This window comes from Buceros rhinoceros, unplaced genomic scaffold, assembly GCF_000710305.1.
Source record: "Buceros rhinoceros silvestris isolate BGI_N320 unplaced genomic scaffold, ASM71030v1 scaffold27439, whole genome shotgun sequence".
Taxonomy (NCBI): domain Eukaryota; kingdom Metazoa; phylum Chordata; class Aves; order Bucerotiformes; family Bucerotidae; genus Buceros; species Buceros rhinoceros.
Window position 1 is genome coordinate 5,274 of NW_010433693.1, and position 7,639 is coordinate 12,912.

At 47.6% G+C, this 7,639-nt stretch overlaps 1 protein-coding gene across 2 annotated transcripts in view; it reads left to right on the top strand.

Moving 5' to 3' along the window:
* Nucleotides 1-3,539: 3,539 nt before the first annotated feature.
* Nucleotides 3,540-7,639, top strand: part of LOC104500544 (importin subunit alpha-7) — a 9,685-nt gene continuing 5,585 nt past the window's right edge. Inside the window, exons 1-6 of one of the 2 annotated variants that reach the window (XM_010144205.1) lie at nucleotides 3,540-3,668; nucleotides 4,432-4,527; nucleotides 4,803-4,902; nucleotides 5,172-5,266; nucleotides 6,282-6,413; nucleotides 6,640-6,728. In XM_010144205.1, coding sequence (XP_010142507.1) covers nucleotides 3,540-3,668; nucleotides 4,432-4,527; nucleotides 4,803-4,902; nucleotides 5,172-5,266; nucleotides 6,282-6,413; nucleotides 6,640-6,728 — 641 coding nt within the window. Of the gene's footprint in view, nucleotides 3,669-4,431; nucleotides 4,534-4,802; nucleotides 4,903-5,171; nucleotides 5,267-6,281; nucleotides 6,414-6,639; nucleotides 6,729-7,639 lie in introns of both variants that reach the window. The other variant, XM_010144204.1, reaches the window with a different exon arrangement.

Here is a 7,639-nt window from a genome sequence, read left to right on the forward strand (position 1 = left end):
GCACGAATTATTCCGACTGAGCTGTTGTGGTGCAGAAGGAAGAAGCTGTATTGCCCTCAGAGCTTCTCAGGAGTGCTGCAGGTAAGCTAGGAGTTCTGGCTGGAACAACCCGGGAAGAGTTGTGTAATTCTAGGGTGGGAGCTGATCCTATCTTCATTAAAGGCAGGGCTTAGCTGCTTCACAGAGAAGAAAAACCTTTGCTAGGAGGAGTGCAGTGCAAGGTGCTGTCCTGGTAGGACAGCATTTTGCAGAGGTTAAGGCCTACATGCAGCAGCTAAAGCTTTAGAGCAGTTAAACTCACTCTAGATAAGTTTCTGTAAAGTGTTCTGTAAAAACAAAACTTCCTAGAGCAACAGCATTAAGATGCAAAGTGAAAATCTGTGGCTCGAGTATTTTCCGTGCATCAGTCATGGATGAGCAGGCAATGGCTCTCCTGAACTGGACAGTCCAGGTTCCTCCAGCAGTTCCATTCGGAGTAAATTGCTTTGTGGGTGCTCGTGCTGACAGACTTTGAGTCTAATGCTAACGCTGCCGAAGGCTGGCTGGCAGATCCACGGGATGAGCTGGCTGCTTGGTCCCAAACCACCGCAAGTGAAGGATTTGTATGTGCCTGGCATCCCACTGTCTGTTTCGTGTGTTTTGGCTTGCTGCAGTCTGTGGTGCCTACAGCATCTGCTGAGCTCACTGTGAAGTCATAATCCGGCATTTGTGGTGTTCAGCCATTGCCATGGAAAAGGGGTGTAATGTAGCAAACGAGCATTCTAATGTCTTTAAAGTATTGACACAGATGCTGGGCTGGAAAAAGGCACTGGAAGTCATCTGGAGAGATAAATGTGTGCGAGAGAAAATAGGGAATTACATGCCTGAGTGACTGCGCGGCGATGTGCTGTTAAACAGCCAATGGGAAACACCACTCGTCAGGGGCTGGTGGTTTCTTTAGGGTTTCTCGGCAGTACAAGGGTGTTCTTGGTGCTCTGGAAGTACAAAGCCTTCAACTACAAGATGCTGGGTGTGCTTTGAGACCTCGCGGAGTGGCTGAGAGGCTCTGGCCGTTTTCCAGACCCCCAGAGTGGGGTCCAGGGTGTGCCCAGCTGAGTGGGGTTGCGCAAGTTTGGAGGCAGCTGAACCATCGTGTGTCACTTGGCTGTTTATGTGACTAACCACTGGTAGTCCCACATAGAGCATTAAGTCACTTAATCTTTTTCCTCCTTTTTTTCTTAAAAACTGCCACTGAATTGGAGACTTTGCTTTCCAAGGGGAGGTAACAAATTTCTCTCTGTCTAGGGACTCTGTTGTAATCCTCGGTTGTGCTGACGACTCTCTCTCGTGTAGCTGTTAGTGTTGGGGCAGTCATACGAGCACACCGACGTAACAGCGGTAGATAAATACATGTTCTGAATTAAAATCTATCTGTAGATTATATGCCTTGCTTCTGGGAGATCAGATACAAACCCCTAAAGCCTTTTTAAACTCTTCTGTCTCTAAATTAGCTGCTTTTCAGTTAAAAATGAAATCTTTCCTCCATTCTTGGCATGCAGTGTTGCTGGGAACAGGGATGGACAAGGGAGAGCAGTTGTGTATTTCCTGTGATCTTCCATCTCTGCTTTGCCATGTCTTGTGGAATGAGGGAACTGCTGTGAAATACCTTTAGAAACAGGCCAGGTATTCCTCTGAACTTCTGACTCATGAGAAGTAAACTCGGGGGGAAAAAAAAAGTGTGGTTTCAAGGCTCAAGATCTCCTGTCATTTATTGCTTCAACCCCACCTCAGCTTTGAGGCTGTGTGCCTTTGCCTTAGTGACGCTCAGCGTGACGTAGTCCCTTTTTCTTGTAACTTCTGGCCACCTGCTCTGCTCTAAGCAAGTTCCTGAGAAAGGCTTTCTAACCTGGCACTGGAACACTGCTTTTACTGAGGGTGGGTTGGGGTTGGTGGCTCCTTTTTAGCTTCAGAGGTGCCAGTGAACTTGCAACCCATCCCGCTGCGCTCCTTTATGCCTGGTGTTGTCTTGGTGTCCCTGACAGGTCCAGGCTCTGGACCGCATGGGCTCAGGGCTGTTTGCCAGAGACATCATCTCTATTACAGTGTAAATAACCAGAGGCACTTGGGGGCTGGTGAGTTTTTTCTTTCCCTGCTGCTTTTCAGAAGAAGGCCCTCTTGATGTTTTGGAGGGGAAGAGAACACCCTCGTAGAGAGCAGCTGCAATGAAGAGGAGTCTGACTTTTTGCTTGTCTGACTGAAATCATAGAACTGAAAGTATTCTGTTTCCTCTCCTGTTAAAATATGTATTTTCCCAGTTGTTTGTTCTTCCCAGAGCAATGGAATGTGGGTATTTATGTATCTTTTCTAGGCTGGGCTGTGGGCTTTCCTAGTAGGAGGGCAGTAAGGTCTGCAGCTTCTCCAGCTGATCTTGGAATGCCTCCAGAATGCCTGGAGGCACTTGATAAGTCGGACTGAAACTTTCTGTAAGCAGTTGGCTGAGCAGTTCTTAAAGCCTGAAAGAGGAGGGATAAGGAGAAAGTGCTGCAAACTTTCATAGGATACTCCTTCCACCTGCCCCTAGCAGCTGGAAGAAAATAGCTATTGGTGTCCAGCGGACTTCTGGAGAAGAGTGAGTTGATCTCAGGGTTAATTTGCACTCTGTCATGCATCACAATTGCTTCCCTCCTGCCCCAAGAAGGGCACAGATGTTACGTAAATAATCTGTATGGGAAATGGGAGAAAGGGAGAGTCTGAGAAGATGCAAAAAGGAGTTGACACAGTCACAGCAGCAGATGATGACTGGATGCAGCTGAGGAATTGATATCCCTCTGCGCTCGCGTTACTGCCTGGCCCTGGTTGCTCTTAACTGCGCCAAATAGTGGAATGTCACTTCCTGGCTGGGAGGTAAATCCACGGTAATGAAGTTTGAAGTGCTGCATTAGTCAGAGATGAAGCAGCAAAATAAGTAGGTCAGGTGCTGAACACTCGAGTAAGCTGGTGGGACAAATAGGGCCTGTAGGTTACATACAGCTCTGCTTTTTGCACCGTGTTTATTGTTGGTCTAAAATCAAGGCCTTGGTTTGCTGTGGGTTCTGTTGGATTTTGCCGTGTGTATGCAGTGAACACCTCAAGCCGGGGAGAAGAGGTCGCAGGGTTTTTTATGCCGTGGTGATACAAGAGGAATAATTTCTACTGAAAGCCAGAGTAGAATTTATTTATGCACCTCCTGAGGACAGAGAGCTGTTCGAGTGAAACCTTTCACGTGGGTCATGGGCTTGATATTGGGAAGTTGGATTCAGGTTCCTTTTGGAACAGTAAATCTGTTCTTGTGCTTCTTAGAAACCTCGTAACACTCTTCGCTCACATGAGCTAAGGTCAGGACCGCCTTCTCACTTGAAGCTTCTACTTCATGTTCAGCTCTTGCAAATAGGTGTGTTTGACCTGGCCATTCCACACAGCTTTGTGTTCGTGGACTTCCTGGCCAGAAGGGACGTGTGGGTAAAGGAGCAGAGAGTGACAAGAAGTCTGAGGTTGATGTTTCTTTTCTCTTCCCAGAAACCATGGCGAGCCCTGCAAAGGACAACTATCGCATGAAGAGTTACAAGAACAAAGCCCTAAATCCTGAGGAAATGCGTCGGAGAAGAGAAGAGGAAGGAATTCAACTGCGCAAACAGAAACGAGAGCAACAGGTAACTGTCATCTTGACTAGCTTGTGTACAGCCTTAACACAGCTGGGATTGTGCTGCTGCCAAACTGGAATCTTCAAGGATCTGTGCACTAAGGTTCGTTGGCAGTCCTCATGTTTTTCTCCTGTTCTAACTGAGATCTTGCTTTCCTCTTTTTCCTTTGTACCTAGTACAGAGTGTAGCTCATGTCAAGAGCTCTCCAAGCACTTTGTCCTTGGAGTGCTGGAGGTTTTTGTTCACAGATCCTTGTTTTTGAAGTTTGGGTTTTTTTTTTTTTTGGAGTTTTTTTAATTCATTAGTGAATGGGGTTATTTCCTGAAGATGCAGGAAGAGCAAGTGAAAGTATGGGCTGCACAGATTTCTTAATTCTGAGCTGGTTTTTTTTGGCTTGGAGGTCTGTGAAACTAAGAGGTGATTCCCAGGTGATGTATGTGGCTCCGACTAAGTTGGGGTGACACACCAGCAGAGAAACAAGCTGCCTTCTCCCCACTTCCCTGAACTTGTTAGGTCAAATTCTGCACCTGCCCGTACTGGTGTCTCAGTACTTGGGCATTTGTATATCTGAGGGCAGGATGTAGCATGTTTTAGTGTTGGGTTTTTGTGCCAGAGGAGGCTTCAGAGCGCAGAGCTGTTATTAGAGATGGCGTTTCTCTCCGGGTTGCGCTCGGTCTAGCTGGCGGTACCTCATCTGAGAAACAAGAATGTCTGCTGATGAAGACTGTTCACTGCTTTCTAATAACGACTCCTGTGTTCTGTTCTCTACCAGCTGTTTAAAAGAAGAAATGTGGAGTTGATCAGTGAAGATGCCCCCATGTTCGATAGTTGTCTCGTGGACTCCTTTGTCAGTTCCACAATGTGTGGGGTAAGTGCCTTTCCTTGCTGCCATCGTAGATAGATTTAATGCCAAGGGCCTCCTGGAACTGCCAGACCTCAGTGGTTTTGTCTTCTTGCTTTGAGAATGTTGCAGATGTTACTACAGTGAGCTGGAAAAGTCTGCCAGGAGGCAAACCTGGACTCAGACTGTGAATTTTGGAATTCTGGCGAAGCACAAAATGACGGCAGGCTGTCATAACTGTGATGCTTTAAATAATCTTTGTGTGAAGTGGAACCATCCATCTGTCTCTTGTGTCTTCTCAGGAGGGCGTGATCACAAGAGAGATGGTAGAGATGCTTTTCTCAGATGACCCTGATCTGCAACTAGCAACCACTCAGAAATTCCGGAAGTTACTCTCCAAAGGTAAAAAATACCTCCCTCACCCCGGCCACGGGATCCACCGTGGCCTTTCTTTGGCAAGCAAGTGCGCACGTGTATTGCTGTGCTGCAGCTCAGCAGCTTTGAGCCTGGGGAAAGATTTACGGTGGTGTGAATTGTACAGACAGTGATTCTGACGAGTTGTCCTGTCGAGCTCAGTACAGCTTGAGGTTGTTCCATTCAGTGTGAGCTGATGCTTGTTACTCCCCTGCACTAGACCCGTCTACTGTTTTGACACCAATTTGCTATTTCAGAGCCGAACCCTCCGATAGATGAAGTGATAAACACTCAGGGAGTGGTGGACAGATTTGTTGAATTCCTGAAAAGAAGTGAAAATTGCACACTACAGGTAAAGGAGATGGTGTTACCAATTCTTCATGGCATGTAGCTGTTCAACCTTCACAGCTTCACAGTGCAAACCCACGGGTGCTCACAGGGAAGTGGTGTCCTGAACCCAAAAGGTGCAGCTGATACGGTGTACAAGAGAAGACAAAGGTGGTCTGTGAAGCTTAGGAGAGAAAAGGAAACTATTGATTGCACTAAATTAGGTTCTTGGAAGAATGCTGGCAAGAATGACATAGCTCAGCTGCAGCAGAGGAGAATTTGGCCTTCCTGTGTCTGATAGGAGCTGGTGGAGCCATGGAGTAAACGTGTAGGAAGAAACTGTGTGAGGAAGAACCTCCATTATTGGAGGCTTTTAAGTACAGTCTGCTAGAAGTGGGTTAGCTAGTGCTGACCCTGCTGTGGGGCAGAGGGCCGGACTTGATGGCTTCTTGAGATTCCTTCCAGCTTGGTAATCACTGCAGTTACTTTGTAGGGGTTAAAGATATTTCCATACATGGAACTGGATCGCAGCTGATGACTGCCTTCGTCTTTCTTCCTGCCCTCTGGCCCAAGGCTCATCATAGGGGCTCACTTTCAGGAAGAACTGAATAAAATCTCTTTTTAAACCAAAGAATGAGTGGCTGAAGTGGGGAACGTGCTGCTTGGCTTCACTTGAGCATCTTTGTGGTGGTAGCCAGAGGACAGAGTGGGCTCGAACCAGCTACTCTGCACTAGACAGAGAAAACATTCTGATCCACACGTATTTATGCACTGTGTGGCTTCACTTTTCTTGCTTAGTTGTATCGGTGAAATGGTGTGTGATGACAGTGAAGCCTTCACTTGCTAATCCTCTGGGAAGGCGTCAAGCAGATGTGGCTCTTTTATTGCTCAAGCAAATAAAGTCCTTTGAGTACAGAGGTGTTCTGTTGTGATTTTCTTTTTCTCTCACAACCTTTTTAGAAGTTGAAATTTAGTGGCAACTGTTTTGCTGAATCAGGATTATTTTATTCATTTTTCTGTCATGTGTTTGCTTGTTTCAGTTTGAAGCAGCGTGGGCACTGACCAACATCGCCTCTGGGACTTCCCAGCAAACCAAAATAGTGATTGAGGCTGGGGCAGTTCCCATATTCATAGAGCTGTTAAACTCTGACTTCGAGGATGTTCAAGAGCAGGTGAGGTTATGTCCTATTTTGGAGTTAGGGAGAGAACCCTGGTGGGTTGCACATGGTTAAAGTGCAGTGTTTTAAATGAGTGCCCCGTATCTAACAACTGGCCTCAGAGCACAAACTGAAGTGTCGTGTGCCTGGAATGACAGGAAGAGCTTTCTGAGCACACTGCCCTCTTCTTCTTCTGTTCAGAAACTGCGTGAGTGCTAAAACTGTTGCTCTTTCCTTTCAGGCTGTCTGGGCATTGGGGAACATTGCTGGAGACAGCTCTGTGTGTAGAGATTATGTCCTTAACTGCGCTATCCTTCCTCCCTTATTGATGTGAGTAGCCATGAGTACTTGCCAGTGCAGTTCTTGAAGTCCCATTGTACTGCAGCAGAGCAACACTTGAGCTGGGCTAAGAGATTCCCCAGTGCTGCGTGGTGATGTTCACTGGGAATCTCACTGTTGGTACCAGATAAACTGCTGGTTCAGACAAGAATCCGATAATAGCATGGGACTTGGTGGATAACATACCTTCTCACAGACCTTTACCCTGCTGGCAGCCCAAAGCAGGCGCTCTTGCAGTGTGCTTGTCTTTCTGAAGTCCCAGGGCTTGCTGTTTGGCTGCGTGTCCCTCCAGACGCTTGCGATGTGGGTTTCAGGGGCTTGTCTGAGCAGGCTCCTTCAGGACAGAGCGGCTCTCTGGAGACCACCCTGCCTCTGCAGCTCTGAGGTGTGGTGCACACCCACCAGAGTTGGGGATCTGCCTGTCTGCCATGTGCTCCCACTGCTCTGGGAAGAATTAATCTTTACTTGATCCAATCCCTGGCAAACCGGTGTTTTGTCACAAGTGACTGGGCTTGTTCCACTGGTACTTCTGTCAGTCACCTCAGCAGCAACTGCTGACGGGAGGCCTCAGCCCACAGCCCTTGCTGTCCTCACTAGCATTTGAGAGGTAGCAGTTCCTGTCAGTTGGTCTCTGGTGAGGACCGTCTGCCCTCAGACAGGGCTGTGAGGGTCTGCCTGGGCTGAATTTGAGCTGGGAACTGTGTTCGACTAACCCGCCCTTCCTTCTGCGACTTGTCTGACATGCAGCTTGCCTTCCTGACTCGCATCGCTTGGCCTTATTAGGAGTAACAGCTATTTACCCTAAGAAGTAGTTGAATGTCACTTCCCTTCTTGTGTGTCGAGAGGCTCAGGTGACGAGCAGCATGGCTTGAGCTACAGCGACAGCAGGGATAGTGGGTTTA